This window comes from Bombina bombina, chromosome 1 (assembly GCF_027579735.1).
Source record: "Bombina bombina isolate aBomBom1 chromosome 1, aBomBom1.pri, whole genome shotgun sequence".
In the NCBI taxonomy this organism is placed as follows: Eukaryota; Metazoa; Chordata; class Amphibia; order Anura; family Bombinatoridae; genus Bombina; species Bombina bombina.
In genome coordinates, this window is record NC_069499.1 from 1,551,174,458 (window position 1) to 1,551,193,445 (window position 18,988).

General features: G+C 40.8%; 1 protein-coding gene across 1 annotated transcript in view; it reads left to right on the forward strand.

Annotated features, from left to right (window-relative positions):
• The window catches only part of MYO15B (myosin XVB), a 214,696-nt gene extending 207,517 nt beyond the window's left edge, over positions 1-7,179 (forward strand). The window contains exon 45 of the mRNA XM_053722137.1: positions 6,667-7,179. Coding sequence (XP_053578112.1) covers positions 6,667-6,729 — 63 coding nt within the window. The 3' untranslated portion in view covers positions 6,730-7,179. The remainder of the gene's footprint in view (positions 1-6,666) is intronic.
• The last annotated feature ends 11,809 nt before the right edge of the window (positions 7,180-18,988 follow it).

Consider the following 18,988-nt stretch of genomic DNA (forward strand, 5'->3'; position numbering starts at 1 on the left):
GGTTTACGAGCCTGAATCATGATCTCAATGACCGATTCCGAAAATCCACCCTTGGATAAAATTAAGCGTTCAATCTCCAAGCAGTCAGCTTCAGAGAAACCAGATTTGGATGAAGGAAGGGCCCTTGAAGTAGAAGGTCCTTTCTCAACGGAAGTCTTCAAGGTAGAAGAGATGACATGTCCACCAGGTCTGCATACCAAATCCTGCGGGGCCATGCCGGTGCAATGAGGATCACCAACGCCCTCTCCTATTTGATTCGAGCAATGACCCGAGGTAGAAGAGCGAATGGAGGAAATAGATATGCAAGACTGAAATTCCAAGGTACCACCAGAGCGTCTATCAATACCGCCTGAGGGTCCCTTGACCTCGACCCGTACCTCGGAAGCTTGGCATTCTGCCAAGATACCATGAGATCTAATTCCGGCTGTCTCCATTTGAGAATCAGGCTGGAAAACACTTCCGGATGGAGTTCCCACTCCCCCGGGTGAAAGGTCTGTCTGCTCAGGAAGTCCGCCTCCCAGTTGTCCACTCCTAGACAGCAGCAGTTGTGTGTCTCAACCCACTGAATTATCTTGGCTACCTCTGTCATGGCCAAGGAACTCCGAGTTCCTCCCTGATGGTTGATGTAAGCCACTGAAGTTATGTTGTCCGACTAGAACCTGATGAACCGGGCCAAGGCTAAATGAGGCCATATCAGAAGAGCATTGAAGATTGCTCTCAGCTCCAGAATGTTTATGGGTAGAACAGACTACGACTGAGCCCATGTCCCCTGAGTCTTTAGAGAGCCCCAGACTGCTCCCCATCCCAGAAGGCTGGCGTCTGTTGTCAAAATCACCCAGGTGGGCTTGCGGAAGCAAGTTCCCTGGGATAGATGGTCCTGAGACAACCACCAAAGAAGAGAATCCCTTGTCTCCTGTTCCAGATGTAATTGTGGAGACAGGTCCGCATAATCTCTGTTCCACTGCCTGAGCATGCATAACTGCAGAGGTCTGACGTGAAAACGGGCAAACGGGATGATGTCCATAGCCGCTACCATCAGACCGATTACCTCCATACATTGAGCCACTGACGGCCGAGAAGAGGACTGAAGCGCTAGACAAGAATTGAAAATCTTTGATTTCCTGACTTCTGTCAGAAATATCTTCATTGATAAGGAATCTATTATGGTTCCCAAGAAAACTACCCTTTTAGTTGAAACCAAGGAACTCTTTTCCAAGTTCACCTTCCATCCGTGAGATCGCAGGAAGGATATAAAACATTTCCGTGTGGGATTTTGCCTGTTTAAAGGATGGTGCCTGAACCAGAATGTCATCCAGATAAGGCACCACTGCAATGCAATGTTTTGTCTAAAAAAGCAAACCTCAGAAACTTGTGATGGTCCTTGTGGATGGGAGCATGCAGGTACGCGTCCTTTAAATCTACCGTTGTCATAAATTGACCCTCCTGAACCAAGGGAAAAATGGAACGAATAGTTTCGATCTTGAAGGACGGTACTCTGAGGAACTTGTTTAGGCTTTTAAGATCTAGAATAGGTCTGAAAGTTCCCTCTTTTTTGGAACCACGAACAGATTGGAATAAAATCCCACACCCTGCTCCTGTCTCGGGACAGGAACTATCACTCCTAGGTCGGAAAGGTCTTGAACACAGTGTAAGAACGCCTCTCTTTTTGTCTGGTCTACAATTTTGAGAGAAGAAACCTGCCCCTGTGAGGAAAGCTTTTGAACTCTAGTTTGTATTCCTGGGACACTATGTCCACCGCCCAGGGATCGTTAACATCCCGAACCCAAGCCTGAGTGAAGAAGGATAGTTTGCCCCCCACAAGATCCGGTCCCGGATCGGGGGCAGACCCTTCATGCTGACTTTGAGTCATTGGCAGGCTTCTTAGATTGTTTTACCTTGCTCCAAGACTGGTTAGGCCTCCAGGAAGGCTTGGAAGAAGAAGAGGAGGGCTTATTTTGAAAGTTTTGAAAGGAACGAAAATTGCTCTGACGTCCCTTCTGCTTATTTCTCTTGTCCTGAGGGAGGAAATTACCCTTTCCTCCCGTAATGTCAGAAATTATTTCCGCCAATCCCGGCCCAAACAAGGTCTTCCCCTTGTAGGGAATAGCCAAAAGCTTTGCTCCCAGTTTAATAACCTATAGTGAAGCATGCGTAATAAAGGAATTAGCCAACTTAAGGGCCTTGATCCTATCCTGGATCTCTTCAAGGGGAGTGTCTGTCCTAATAGAATCAGACAACGCACCAAACCAGTATGCCGCCGCACTAGTGACAGTAACAATGCACACTGCAGGTTGCCATTGTAAACCCTGGTGTACATGCATCTTCTTGAGTAACCCCTCTAATTTTTTGTCCATAGCATCTTTAAAAGAACAACTATCCTCTATGGGACTAGTGGTCCTCTTAACCAGTGTGGAAATTGCCCCATCCACCTTGGGTACTGTCTGCCAAGACTCCTTAATAGAATCTGCTATAGGAAACATCTTTTTAAATATAGGGGATGGAGAAAAAGGGATACACTGTCTCTCCCATTCCTTAGCAATAATCTCGGTAGCTCGATCTGGTACAGGAAAAACCTCCACCAAGGTACATCAAAATATTTGTTTAGCTTACTGGATTGGGATTTCTTAGGATTGACTACGACCGTGGTGTCACTGTCGTCCAGTGTAGCTAAAACCTCCTTAAGTAACAGACGGAGGTGTTCTAGCTTAAACCTGAAGGATACAACTTCAGTATCAGCAGAAAAGATTACACTGTCTGAGTCTGAGATTTCACCCTCAGATGCTATTGAAGTATCCTCCTCCTCAGGCTTCTTGGAGGGGGCATTTGAAATAGCAACAACTGTGTCAGCAACTTCATTTACTGATTGTTTACTTTTCCTCTTGCGCTTTCCCTGCAGCATGGAAAAGGCAGACAATGCATCAGAAACTGCAGAGGACATGAGGGAAGCGATGTCTTGCAACGTAACTCCAGATGGAGTAAGAGGAAGCGCAGGGCACTGGAAGAGTAGACGATACATTTTGGGACATATGAGGAGAAAGCTGCGGCATATCTTGAGCATTGTCAGAAGACTCCTGAACAGCATCCGCCCTAGACAATGTTGGCTCAGAAAAAAGTCTATCCCTGTAATGTAAAGTTCTCTCAATACATGAGGAACAGAAAGGGATTGGTGGTTCCACATTAGCATCAAAACATAAAGAACACGTAACATCTTGCAGGGGCTCTTGATCCATCTTTATTCACCAACAAACTGAATAAATAGATAAATAACTGATATTTAATTAAGAAAATACCCCACAAAAAAAAATGTTATTGTTCCTTTAAATTTTTAAAAATAAACTGCTTTATTTTTCTGCAAAATAATAAAGTAACACTTAAAGGCAAAAAAACATAATTTATGTAAGAACTTACCTGATAAATTCATTTCTTTCATATTAACAAGAGTCCATGAGCTAGTGACGTATGGGATATACATTCCTACCAGGAGGGGCAAAGTTTCCCAAACCTTAAAATGCCTATAAATACACCCCTCACCACACCCACAAATCAGTTTAACGAATAGCCAAGAAGTGGGGTGATAAGAAAAAGTGCGAAGCATATAAAATAAGGAATTGGAATAATTGTGCTTTATACAAAAAAATCATAACCACCACAAAAAAGGGTGGGCCTCATGGACTCTTGTTAATATGAAAGAAATGAATTTATCAGGTAAGTTCTTACATAAATTATGTTTTCTTTCATGTAATTAACAAGAGTCCATGAGCTAGTGACGTATGGGATAATGACTACCCAAGATGTGGATCTTTCCACACAAGAGTCACTAGAGAGGGAGGGATAAAATAAAGACAGCCAATTCCTGCTGAAAATAATCCACACCCAAAATAAAGTTTAACAAAAAACATAAGCAGAAGATTCAAACTGAAACCGCTGCCTGAAGAACTTTTCTACCAAAAACTGCTTCAGAAGAAGAAAATACATCAAAATGGTAGAATTTAGTAAAAGTATGCAAAGAAGACCAAGTTGCTGCTTTGCAGATCTGGTCAACCGAAGCTTCATTCCTAAACGCCCAGGAAGTAGATACTGACCTAGTAGAATGAGCTGTAATTCTTTGAGGCGGAGATTTACCCGACTCAACATAGGCAAGATGAATTAAAGATTTCAACCAAGATGCCAAAGAAATGGCAGAAGCTTTCTGGCCTTTCCTAGAACCGGAAAAGATAACAAATAGACTAGAAGTCTTACGGAAAGATTTCGTAGCTTCAACATAATATTTCAAAGCTCTAACAACATCCAAAGAATCTAGCACAAACTTACTTCACCACCTCCCTTGGAGGCAAAGTTTGTAAAACTGATTTGTGGGTGTGGTGAGGGGTGTATTTATAGGCATTTTAAGGTTTGGGAAACTTTGCCCCTCCTGGTAGGAATGTATATCCCATACGTCACTAGCTCATGGACTCTTGTTAATTACATGAAAGAAATAAATACTCCGGACACCTCTACACCTCAGCTTAACTTTGCTGAGGTGCTTAACTGCCTGACTAACACTGGAGTGTATACACTGTTAGACGATCGGGACTCAACCTCCTTATTCTGTCAATTGAAGTCCGTAATACGGCCAAAAACTGTGACGAAGCTTTCTTTGCTATGGAACACAGGAAGTATAAGGGAGAAGTGCGCAAGAAAATTTGCCGCTTCCGTTAGCCCCGCCCATCATGGGCGTTACAAGAAAAAACCTCCCATTCGGCCAAAGTATAGTAATGCTGTTGTATAATTACTAAAGTAAAAAACACCACCTCTGAGCCTGCTCCTCGCCCCCCGTGCCTGCTATTACTGCCCGTAATAAAAGATCCTCCAAGTCATAGGAGAACTTTTCTTTTGTCCCAGAATTTGTTTAAATTATTTTAAAGTGCCATCTTTTATTCTGTATAACGTTCCCAGAAAATAAAAAGTAAGCACTTACCTTTATAAATCTGCCCGGCAGCAAGGCAGCTCACTGGGTTTAAGAGGCATGATCCCTCACATGGACCTGTGGAAAAAAATGCAAAGACTGAATAATCTTACCCAGGCTTTGGAAAAAGGGCAGCATTAGTATATGGGAGGCGCAGTGACGATTATAACCCACAAGTTCCCATTGCTCTACAGCCACCACTGCTCTACTGAAGAGACTGATATGGACTATGGCTACACCCTAGGACAAAGCAGCACAATCTTGCACCACTTAGAAAGAAGATTCTTCCAGCAAGATTTTATTATTTTTAACACCTAACTTTACCACTTCCTTGCTCTAACATAGGCAAAGAGAATGACTGGGGTTGGAGGGAAGGGAGGTGATATTTAACAGCTTTGCTGTGGTGCTCTTTGCCGCCTCCTGCTGGCCAGGAGTGATATTCCCAATAGTAATAAGATGATCTGTGGACTCATCGTGTCATTAGAAAGAAAAAGAAATTTATCAGGTAAGCATAAGTTTTGATTTTTTTAGTTGATTATCCCTTTAATGCCTGATATTGAAAACCTCTCATTAGGATGGAGAGGTCCCTAAAAAAAAATTTAGAACACAAATTTTAATTTGAAAGATATTTATCTCACTATACAGGGTTCTTGATGTGAAGGAGAGACACCTATATTACAATATAACGTCTAAATAAAATCCCAAAGATTTTGCATGATTTCTTCCGGCAAGAATTTGAATATCAGGCTCTTAGAGAGAGAAACATAAAATTAACATGTTATTGCTTATCTCTTCTACACCCCACTGGGAGTGTAATTCCTTCTGCTGTGTTTACATTGCTTGTCAGCATATACATAATTTTAAAAACTTTCAGTATATGTGGGGATGCTACAGGCTAAATCAGCTATTTCAAATGCAGAAATAAGTGTAAAGGAGCTATTTGTAAACAACTTAATAGACTCTAGACATGTGCACGCCGGAAAATCTTGTTTCGTTTCATATTGTATCGATTCAGTAATTTATTTATTTAGTTTCGATACATTCGGATTGATTCGTTATAACAGTCATTTGTTTCAGATGCATTCGGATTGATTCGTTATAGCAGTCATTCGTTTCAGATGCATTCGGATTGATTCGTTATAACAGTCATTCGTTTCAGATGCATTTGGATTGATTCGTTATAGCAGTCATTCGTTTCGGATGCATTTGGAAGTTTGTTAATGTTCGGATTAATTCGTTATGTTATGTTGATTCAGATGTTCCGACCAACACATAATTAATTATTTCACTGTTATATCTCACTATATTTAATTGTAATATCGCTATTTGTTTTTTTATAATAAATATGGAAAGGCAAATGAATTGTGATTAGTCCAGAAAGTCCGACTATGGCCATTCGAATAAACCGAATGAATCCAAACTAATTCGGATGTTTTCTTACAAATTAATTTGAATTAGTTTAGTTTCATTACTAGGGTGATTCAGAGATTTGGATAAATCCGAATCACCCAAATTTGGTCCGAATTTTGATTTGGAACAAAACGAATTGCACGTCTAATACACTCCAGCAGGTCAAATGGGTCATCGGGAACAAATTAAAAGGGAGACTTTTTTTGGGTAAACTGTCCCTTTCTACATATATAATATCACTAATCCTTTTTAATCCAGAGGCAAATCTTTCTGGGAATACATGCATTAACCTCTTGTTGTGCTCTCTGCAGGCTAAGGAGCTGTACCACACCCTTACACTGATGATAAAGAGCCTGGAAACTGCTTCTTCATAGAAAATCCTACTGTCGTCCAGTTCTTGTGTATAAATACAATCTAAGTTAATTATGTGTTGATTTAAAGGTGCAGGACACTGGGTGACTCATACGCGAGAGGATGCATTTTATCTCAAACTGGGAATGCCCTGTGGTCATGTTTTGGGCCACATTGGTTAGGATCAGTTGAACCTGCAAGCCTCTATAGGCGCAGCACCTAACCAGAACCATCAGCTACTATACAATATATAGATATTAGCCATGTACTGTAGATTGTTGCAGGGACCTTAGCCATCTTAGTAATGAAAACCAAAAATGAATGAATTCCTGTCTCTATAGTGCTGCTGTATCTACAATGCAGGCGATAACCAGGCATGATCAGACCTATGTGATGTTAATATTGTGTTACTAAACAAATCACCAGATATCTGGTCTGTTGTATTTAACAAAATAAAATCTGCTTAAAAACAATGTGCCGTGTCATGTAATAATTCCAGGATGAACAGTAAAGTCAACAATTGTCTCAGCAGATGTTTAGTTTCCGCTATACGTTTTCACATTTCGCCCAGCTGTGACCAGTTCTTTTATCTAAGTTTAGAATCCACAAAAGAAACACTAATGATTCTCTCATCTTTAACAACAACATTTTTATTTATTATTTGATATGTTTATGAAATGATGTGCACACAAGTTAGATGTTTTGTGATATTATTTATGGCCATTAAAGGGCAATGTGAGGCTGGAACCTACCTCTCCGAACATTTAGGAGTTGACAGTACAAATGGAAAGCTTGCTGCACTCAAAGGATAAATAGGATATATCTGCCATTAAGAACTACATAGGACTGTTTTAAAATCATGCAATAAAGTAATTTTACTAAAACCTGTGAATTGCGCATATGAAGAGCAGTTCACAGATAAATCTCTTGAAGAGCCAGGTGGAATTCATGTTCCTTTGCTATAGGCAATTAGAAACATATGTCAATGAGCGTGTGCCCTGAGCTAACCAATCACTGTATAGAATATTGTAGGCTCAGGTTTGTCACTAAACTTATATATGATGGAGACATTTCAGATTCTCTGGAGGGAGGGGAACCTGCACAAGTTTATAACAAAAGCAGATAAAACAAATGGATTTATCCCCTTAATTAAATATTTTAAGGGGAAATGAAATGCTGAGTTTAATGTTCCTACCTACTTGCATTTCAACAAAAGATACCAAGGTTTCATGTTCCATTAAGATACAATATTTGAAACTAGTAATAGGCCAATATAATTTTTGTTTAATACTGATAGTTTTTGAGCTTCCATACATATGCCTAATACAGCCTCAAATTTCCCAAATATGTTAAATATTATATAGATAGAACATTCAAATGTTATAATGGGACATACCTGATTGATACATAATTCAATGTAACGGGGGGGGATTATTCCCCCCCCCCCCGCAATTATTGATTGATCTAAATACTTTTTATTATGAGGTATCAAGAGTTTTGAGGATCCCTCTTTATGCTTAGACCAAGGGACCAATAGTTAGAGATGTCACAAAAAGCAGCAGACACTTAAAGGGTTACAGGTGACACTGAGCCAATATAAAATACAATTAAAAACACAGGCTGTGATATTTATTCCCATCAGACCTTTTAATTCTTTTAAATAAATATTCAGAACTGTTTCACATACTACTGGTGTGCAACTGGTATTCTTTAGGAATCAGTTAAATTACTAATTGAAATTGAGCTGCTCAAATTTATTTTTACCTGTAAGTTACTTGCTAAAACTATTTGTGACAAATGGAGGAACAGTAAAGCAAACTGGAAGACTCCAGAATAAGGTTAATGTGATAAACTAATCATACTTAAAGGAAAGCCAAAAACAAAATGTATGCTTACCTGATAAATTATTTTCTTTCCTGTCATGGAGAGTCCATTCAATTACTGTTGGGAAAATTCACCTCCTGGCCACCAGGAGGAGGCAAAGAACACCCCAGCCAGAGCTAAAGTATCCTCCCACTTACCATACTCCCCCAGTTATTCAGCCGAGGGAATAAAGGAAAGGTAGGAGAACACTAGGGTATATAGGTGCCTGAAATTCCACCTTAAATAGACTTACAGGGCATGTCATTGACTCTCCATGCCAGGAAAGAAAATAATTTATCAGGTAAGCATACATTTTGCTTTCTTTCAAATAGCATGGAGAGTCCACGAGTCCGTTCAATTACTCTTGGGAAACCCAATCTAAAGAGGACACAGTATGGACAGGGAGGGAGAACTAAAGGCAGGCGGATCTAAACTGAAGGCACCATCGCTTGAAGAACCTTTCTCCCAAAAGAAGCCTCAGGCAAACACATCAAACTTGTAAGATTTAGAAAAAGTATGTAAAGAAGACCAAGTAGCTGCCTTACAGATTTGTTCCATGGATGCTTCATTTTTAAAAGCCCAGGATGACAGCACAAGTAGAATGAGCCGTAATTCTCTCAGGAGGCTGCTGCCAAGCTTCCTCATAAGCCAAACGAATGATACTCCACAGCCAAAAAGAGAGAGCAGTTGAGTAACTTTTTGACCCTTGCGCTTACCAGCGTACAACGCGAACAAGGCAGAAGACTGCCTAAAATCCTTTGTAGCCTAGAGATAGAACTTTAAGGCACGTACCACATCCAGGTTGTGAAGTAGATGATCCTTTTGAGAAGAAGGATTAGGGCAAAAGGAAGGAACTACGATCTCCTGATTGACAGTGCGATCAGAAACTACCTTAGGAAGAAAACCCATTTTAGTACAAAGAAGAGCCTTATCCGCATGGAAAATAAGATAAGGCGAGTCACATTGTAAGGCAGATCATTCTGAAACTCTACGAACAGAAGAGATAGCCAACAAGAACAAAACTTTCCAAGATAAAAGTTTAAAATCTACAGATTGCATAGGCTCAAACGGAGCCCCTTAAAGAACACGAAGAACCAAATTAAGGCTCCAGGGAGGAGCAACACATTTAAACACAGGCCTGATTTTGACCAGGGCCTGAACAAAGGACTGAACAACAGGAAGATTGGCTAATTTCTTGTGTAACAAAACCGAAAGCACAGAGATCTGGCCCTTTAGAGAACTAGCAGATAAACCTTTCTCCAAACCCTCTTGAAGAAACAACAGCATTTGAGGAACTCTCACTCGCACTATTAGTACATCTCAGGAGTGTCCTCCAGTAATATTAGTTATTTCATTTATTAGAATATCTCAGAGGTGTATTCCAATAAATATTAGTACCGTTTATGGATTATGAATAATAATAATAAATAACAATAATATAATTATCGTCAGCAATACCTCCAATGTATATAGTAGAATTTAAGTAATGCACCCCAGTAAAATGTTATATAATCTCTGTAGTGCACTCAAAAAACATAATTTATGCTTACCTGATAAATTCCTTTCTTCTGTAGTGTGATCAGTCCACGGGTCATCATTACTTCTGGGATATTAACTCCTCCCCAACAGGAAGTGCAAGAGGATTCACCCAGCAGAGCTGCATATAGCTCCTCCCCTCTACGTCACTCCCAGTCATTCGACCAAGGACCAACGAGAAAGGAAAAGCCAAGGGTGAAGTGGTGACTGGAGTATAAATTAAAAAATATTTACCTGCCTTAAAACAGGGCGGGCCGTGGACTGATCACACTACAGAAGAAAGGAATTTATCAGGTAAGCATAAATTATGTTTTCTTCTGTTAAGTGTGATCAGTCCACGGGTCATCATTACTTCTGGGATACCAATACCAAAGCAAAAGTACACGGATGACGGGAGGGATAGGCAGGCTCTTTATACAGAAGGAACCACTGCCTGAAGAACCTTTCTCCCAAAAATAGCCTCCGATGAAGCAAAAGTGTCAAATTTGTAAAATTTGGAAAAAGTATGAAGCGAAGACCAAGTTGCAGCCTTGCAAATCTGTTCAACAGAGGCCTCATTCTTAAAGGCCCAAGTAGAAGCCACAGCTCTAGTGGAATGAGCTGTAATCCTTTCAGGAGGCTGCTGTCCAGCAGTCTCATAAGCTAAACGAATTATGCTACGAAGCCAAAAAGAAAGAGAGGTAGCAGAAGCTTTTTGACCTCTCCTCTGCCCAGAGTAAACGACAAACAGAGAAGACGTTTGTCGAAATTCCTTAGTTGCCTGTAAGTAAAATTTTAGAGCACGGACTACATCCAGGTTGTGCAGTAGACGTTCCTTCTTCGAAGAAGGATTTGGGCATAAAGAAGGAACAACAATCTCTTGATTGATATTCCTGTTAGTAACTACCTTAGGTAAGAACCCAGGTTTAGTACGCAGAACTACCTTATCCGAATGAAAAATCAAATAAGGAGAATCACAATGTAAGGCTGATAACTCAGAGACTCTTCGAGCCGAGGAAATAGCCATTAAAAATAGAACTTTCCAAGATAACAACTTTATATCAATGGAATGAAGGGGTTCAAACGGAACGCCCTGTAAAACATTAAGAACAAGGTTTAAACTCCATGGTGGAGCAACCGTTTTAAACACAGGCTTAATCCTGGCCAAAGCCTGACAAAAAGCCTGGACGTCAGGAACTTCTGACAGACGTTTGTGTAATAGAATGGACAGAGCTGAGATCTGTCCCTTTAATGAACTAGCGGATAAACCCTTTTCTAAACCTTCTTGTAGAAAAGACAATATCCTAGGAATCCTAACCTTACTCCAAGAGTAACCTTTGGATTCACACCAATATAGGTATTTACGCCATATCTTATGGTAAATCTTTCTGGTAACAGGTTTCCTAGCCTGTATTAAGGTATCAATAACTGACTCAGAAAACCCACGTCTTGATAAAATCAAACGTTCAATTTCCAAGCAGTCAGCTTCAGAGAAGTTAGACTTTGATGTTTGAAGGGACCCTGTATCAGAAGGTCCTGTTTCAGAGGTAGAGACCAAGGTGGACAGGATGACATGTCCACCAGATCTGCATACCAAGTCCTGCGTGGCCACGCAGGTGCTGGTTTGCCCCAACGTCGAAGTATTTGGGCAAAGACCTCCGGATGAAGTTCCCACTCCCCCGGATGAAAAGTCTGACGACTTAAGAAATCCGCCTCCCAGTTCTCCACTCCCGGGATGTGGATTGCTGACAGGTGGCAAGAGTGAGACTCTGCCCAGCGAATTATCTTTGATACTTCCATCATAGCTACGGAGCTTCGTGTCCCTCCCTGATGGTTGATGTAAGCTACAGTCGTGATGTTGTCCGACTGAAACCTGATGAAACTCCGCGTTGTCAACTGGGGCCAAGCCAGGAGGGCATTGAGAACTGCTCTCAATTCCAGAATGTTTATTGGCAGGAGACTCTCCTCCTGACTCCATTGTCCCTGAGCCTTCAGAGAATTCCAGACGGCACCCCAACCTAGAAGGCTGGCGTCTGTTGTTACAATTGTCCAGTCTGGTCTGCTGAATGGCATCCCCCTGGACAGATGTGGCCGAGAAAGCCACCAAAGAAGAGAATTTCTGGTCTCTTGATCCAGATTCAGAGAAGGGGATAAGTCTGAGTAATCCCCATTCCACTGACTTAGCATGCACAGTTGCAGTGGTCTGAGGTGTAGGCGTGCAAAGGGTACTATGTCCATTGCCGCTACCATTAAGCCGATTACCTCCATGCATTGAGCCACTGACGGGTGTTGAATGGAATGAAGGGTGCGGCAAGCACCTTGAAGTCTTGTTAACCTGTCCTCTGTCAGGTAAATCTTCATTTTTACAGAATCTATAAGAGTCCCCAGGAAGGGAACTCTTGTGAGTGGAACGAGTGAACTTTTCTTTTCGTTCACCTTCCATCCATGTGACCTTAGAAATGCCAGTACTAACTCTGTATGAGACTTGGCAGTTTGAAAGCTTGAAGCTTGAATCAGAATGTCGTCTAGGTATGGAGCTACCGAGATTCCCCGCGGTCTTAGTACCGCCAGAAGAGCACCCAGAACCTTTGTGAAGATTCTTGGAGCTGTAGCCAATCCGAATGGAAGAGCTACAAACTGGTAATGCCTGTCTAGGAAGGCAAACCTTAGGTACCGGTAATGATCTTTGTGAATCGGTATGTGAAGGTAAGCATCTTTTAAATCTACAGTGGTCATGTACTGACCCTCTTGGATCATAGGTAAAATTGTCCGAATAGTCTCCATCTTGAACGATGGAACTCTTAGGAACTTGTTTAGGATCTTTAAGTCCAGGATTGGTCTGAAAGTTCCCTCTTTTTTGGGAACCACAAACAGATTTGAGTAAAACCCCTGTCCCTGTTCCGATCGTGGAACTGGGTGGATTACTCCCATTAACAAGAGCTCTTGTACGCAGCGTAGAAACGCCTCTTTCTTTGTCTGGATTGTTGACAACCTTGACAGATGAAATCTCTCTCTTGGAGGAGAGTATTTGAAGTCCAGAAGGTATCCCTGAGATATTATTTCTAGCGCCCAGGGATCCTGGACATCTCTTGCCCAAGCCTGGGCGAAGAGAGAAAGCCTGCCCCCCACTAGATCCGATCCCGGATCGGGGGCCCTCAATTCATGCCGTTTTAGGGGCAGCAGTAGGTTTCCTGGTCTGCTTGCCCTTGTTCCAGGACTGGTTAGGTTTCCAGCCTTGTCTGTAGCGAGCAACAGCTCCTTCCTGTTTTGGTGCAGAGGAAGTTGATGCTGCTCCTGCTTTGAAATTACGAAAGGAACGAAAATTAGACTGTCTAGTCTTAGTTTTGGCTTTGTCCTGAGGCAGGGCATGGCCTTTACCTCCTGTAATGTCAGCGATAATCTCTTTCAACCCGGGCCCGAATAAGGTCTGCCCTTTGAAAGGTATATTAAGCAATTTAGACTTAGAAGTAACATCAGCTGACCAGGATTTTAGCCACAGCGCCCTGCGTGCCTGAATGGCGAATCCTGAATTCTTCGCCGTAAGTTTAGTTAGATGTACTACGGCCTCCGAAATGAATTAATTAGCTAGTTTAAGGACTCTAAGCCTGTCCGTAATGTCGTCCAGAGTAGCTGAACTAATGTTCTCTTCCAGAGACTCAATCCAGAACGCCGCTGCAGCCGTGATCGGCGCAATGCATGCAAGGGGTTGCAATATAAAACCTTGTTGAACAAACATTTTCTTAAGGTAACCCTCTAATTTTTTATCCATTGGATCTGAAAAAGCACAGCTATCCTCCACCGGGATAGTGGTACGCTTAGCTAAAGTAGAAACTGCTCCCTCTACCTTAGGGACCGCTTGCCATAAGTCCCGTGTGGTGGCGTCTATTGGAAACATTTTTCTAAATATCGGAGGGGGTGAGAACGGCACACCGGGTCTATCCCACTCCTTAGAAACAATTTCAGTAATTCTCTTAGGTATAGGAAAAACCTCAGTACTCGTCGGTACCGCAAAATATTTATCCAACCTACACATTTTCTCTGGTATTGCAACTGTGTTACAATCATTCAGAGCCGCTAACACCTCCCCTAGTAATACACGGAGGTTTTCCAGTTTAAATTTAAAATTTGAAATATCTGAATCCAGTCTGTTTGGATCAGAACCGTCACCCACAGAATGAAGTTCTCCGTCCTCATGTTCTGCAACCTGTGACGCAGTATCTGACATGGCCCTAATATTATCAGCGCACTCTGTTCTCACCCCAGAGTGATCACGCTTACCTCTTAGTTCTGGTAATTTAGCCAAAACTTCAGTCATAACAGAAGCCATATCCTGTAATGTGATTTGTAATGGCCGGCCAGATGTACTCGGCGCTACAATATCACGCACCTCCCGAGCGGGAGATGCAGGTACTGGCACGTGAGGCGAGTTAGTCGGCATAACTCTCCCCTCGTTGTTTGGTGAAATTTGTTCAATTTGTACAGATTGACTTTTATTTAAAGTAGCATCAATACAGTTAGTACATAAATTTCTATTGGGCTCCACTTTGGCATTGCAACAAATGACACAGGTATCTTCCTCTGAATCAGACATGTTTAACACACTAGCAAATAAACTTGCAACTTAGAATACAATTCAATTAGAATAATATTAAAAACGTACTGTGCCTTTAAGAAGCACAGAAAATCTATGACAGTTGAAAATTAATAAATTGAAACAGTTATAGCCTCAATCCTTGTAAACAACACAACTTTAGCAAAGGTTTAATCCCAATAGCAAAGATAACAAATTCTGAAAGCAGGAAACAATTACAGAATAAACGTTTTTTATCACAGTCAACTATAATTCTCACAGCTCTGCTGAGAGAAATTACCTCCCTCAAAATAAGTTTGAAGACCCCTGAGTTCTGTAGAGATGAACCGGATCATGCAGGAAATACAATGAGCTGCTGACTGAAATAACTGATGCATAGAAAAGGCGCCAAAAAACGGCCCTTCCCCCTCACACACAGCAGTGAGAGAGAACAGAAACTGTCAGAAAAAGATTAAGCAACTGCCAAGTGGGAAAATGGTGCCCAAACATTTATTCACTCAGTACCTCAGCAAATGAAAACGATTTTACATTCCAGCAAAAACGTTAAACATAATTTCTAGTTATTAAACAGCTTAATGTACTTCTTACAGTGTAATTCTAGTGAAGTACCATTCCCCAGAATACTGAAGTGTAAAGTATACATACATGACATTATATCGGTATGGCAGGATTTTCTCATCAATTCCATTGTCAGAAAATAAAAGCTGCTACATACCTCTATGCAGATTCATCTGCCCGCTGTCCCCTGATCTGAAGTTTACCTCTCCTCAGATGGCCGAGAAACAGCAATATGATCTTAACTACTCCGGCTAAAATCATAGCAAAAACTCTGGTAGATTCTTCGTCAAACTCTGCCAGAGAGGTAATAACACACTCCGGTGCTATTTTAAAATAACAAACTTTTGATTGAAGATATAAAACTAAGTATAATCACCATAGCCCTCTCACACCTCCTATCTAGTCGTTGGGTGCAAGAGAATGACTGGGAGTGACGTAGAGGGGAGGAGCTATATGCAGCTCTGCTGGGTGAATCCTCTTGCACTTCCTGTTGGGGAGGAGTTAATATCCCAGAAGTAATGATGACCCGTGGACTGATCACACTTAACAGAAGAAATAATACTATTGAGATGTCCAGCAATTAGTGACAATAAAATTATTATTAAATATTAATATTTAATCCCAAATTTAAATAATTCCTAAGTTCTGATTCAGGTAATTTTTAGAAACACAGTGATTATATTTATGCAGTAAATAGGATATTGGTTATGACCAGATATGATATATATTAATTGACTATTACAATATATATATTAATTGATTATTACAATACTAGTCCTAAAGCCCGTTTACACGGGCCATTTTTTGCAGCACAGCTCTCTCTCTCCCCCCCCTCTCTTTTGCTCTGTCTCTCCCCCCACTCTTTTGCTCTGTCTCTCCATCCCTCTCTATTGCGCTCTCTCCCCCCTCTCTATTGCGCGGTCTCTCCCCCCTCTCTTTTGCTCTGTCTCTTTCCCCTCTCTTTTGCTCTGTCTCTCCATTCCTCTCTTTTGCTCCCCCCCCTCTTATTTGCTCTGTCTCTCTCCCCTCTCTTTTGCTCGGTCTCTCTCATCCATCTCTTTTGCTCTCTCTCCCCCCCTCTCTTTTGCTCTGTCTCTATCCCATCTCTTTTGCTCTGTCACTCTCCATCCCTCTCTTTAGCTCTCTCTCTCCCCGTCTCTATTGCTATCTCCCCCCTCTCTTTTGCTCTCTCTCCCCATCTCCCCCTCTCTTCTTTTGCTCTCTCTCTTCCCCTCTCTTTTGCTCTCTCTCTTTCCACCTCTTATTTTCTCTGTCCCCCTCTCTTTTGCTCTCTCTTCCCTCTATTTTGCTCTTTCCCCTCTCTTTTGCTCTCTCTCCCCCCTCTTTTTCTCTCTCTTCCCCTCTCTTTAGCTCTTTCCCATCTCTTTTTGTCTCTCCCCCTCTCTTTCTATCTCTTGCCCTTCTCTCTTGCGCCTACCAGGCCCGCCCTGCCCCCACCGCGCCCAGCCACATCTCCGGTCTCGCCCACTTTCGATGCACCGTGCCGCAAACAGCAGATCGGGTAGGGCCAGGTGTTATTGTCCTCGTGCTGTCTCTACTGCGCATTACAGCTTCGGACAAACACACTTGGCCTTTTATATTATAGAATTACGATATAAAGCAAGCTATATAAATATTTAGATTAATTAATATTCAATTAAATTGTCTGTTATCCTGTATATGGCCACAATATTATTTAGAAATTAACCTTAACTCAAAATGAATTAACTATTACATATCACAATTGAATTTTACTAGAACAATTTATAATTAGCCAGTAACATTAACCAGTTCAACATATGGCTTATTTAACAACGTTTGGTTAAACAAATATGAATCAAATATTACAATACAAATCGTACTAAATCTCAATAAATCTAATAGAATTTCCAGGAGATATAATTCAACTATCAAGGCCAAAATAATCTCATGTAACTTCAATTTATCAACCAGAGAGATTTATACATTATTAGCAATTCAGTATATTATCAATATCAAATAAAGCAATTGGCCAATTTTAAAGCCTTTATTCGATCTTGAATCTCCTCCAAAGGAGTTTCTTCCAAAATCAAATCAGATAAGGAGTCACACTAGTAAGTGGTGGCTCCAGCGACAACCGCTATACTCGCAGCCGGCTGCCAAGAAGACTGAGTACCCCTCCAATTATCCATCCATGGGGTCCTTGAAAGTGGTACTATCCTCCAGAGGAATAGTAGTTCTCTTAGCCAAGGTGGAAATAGCTCCATCCACCTTAGGAACAGTATTCCATAACTCCAGAGGAGAGTCAGAAACTGGAAACTTTTCCTAAAATTAGGGGAAGGAGAAAAAGGAATCCTCGGCTTCTCCCATTCCTTAGTGATGATGTCAGACATACGATCTGGAACTGGGAAAACTTCCAGAGACTTGGACTTAATATAATAAACTCTGTTTAGTTTTAAAATCTTAGGTGTTTCCAATGGTTTGGACTCCGGAACGTCCAAAGTAGCTAACACCTCTGTCAGGGTACCTGTAAGTAACATTAAATAAGCTACAGATATATCATAGATATTCGATATTTCATTTTGAAGCTAAAAATCCAATGTTATATGAGATGGTCTAGGCTGGGTGAGACACCCCCCTTCTTCCTGATTACAATACATCCAAATGAGATCAAAAGAATTGTTGTCATAGTTATCTTAAGAAAGGACAAAAGGTTTAAAGCTTTGTATAAGATAAGACCAGTGAACCACTTCAAGGTAAATATTAGAATTTTTGAAAACCCCAGAGGTATATGCCCATATATGGGCTTCATGCCCAAGATGAGTAATTAACTCACAGGCCCCCATCTGTGGGAATGATTGGATCTACAAACATGTTCAAGGAATTGTAGTTTTTACCATCTAAGTGCTAAATTATCCCTGCTGAGATCTGATACACATTCTCAGTTGAGAAGACATCTGAACTCAAGTTACATACAGCACATAAGAAACGAGATCTCAGATAAAGAAATTGTGTCTAAATCCTCATAATTTAAAATACACAGATCATATTAAAAACACACACACATATATATATATATATATATATATATATATATATATATGTATATATATGTATTGATCTGAAACAACAACATATTAGATAAATATTTGCTGAGATTGATAAATACTACAAATAGATATATTAATGTTTGACATTTTTAACAATTATTTCTTTGTTTTGCAGACAGCAGGATGTCCTATGAATGTTGGTTATGGGCATCAATCTATACATTCAGAAAGAGGTGCACTGAATGGGAAATATGCTGTGTTTGTATGAATATATGCCAGGATATTTGAATGCTGTGATTCTGGGGAGAACAAATGATTGATAGTGTAATTGTTTATTAATATAATCACTAGGAACATACTTGTATTTGGTATCGGAGTAATCAGAAAAATGACATTATATAATCCCCTCTATAATTAAAATTGTAAATGATTAATACAAGGAAGTTAAATAGTTTAACCCCTTAAGGACCAGCGACGTACCCTGTATGTCACTGGCCTTTTTTTGGGACTTGATTGTTTTATAGCGCGGTCTTGCCACCAGCGTTGAGACTGCTCTATTCCACAAAGCCTGCTGGAGGGAGGGTATTAATAGCGTCTTCTTGCTAGACTTGTGCTATGATGTCCTGAAAAAACCCTTAACGACCAGTGACATACAGGGTACATTGTGGTCATTAAGGGGTTAAATAACTACTTCATAAGGATATATTGAACTGTGGCAATTTTTGA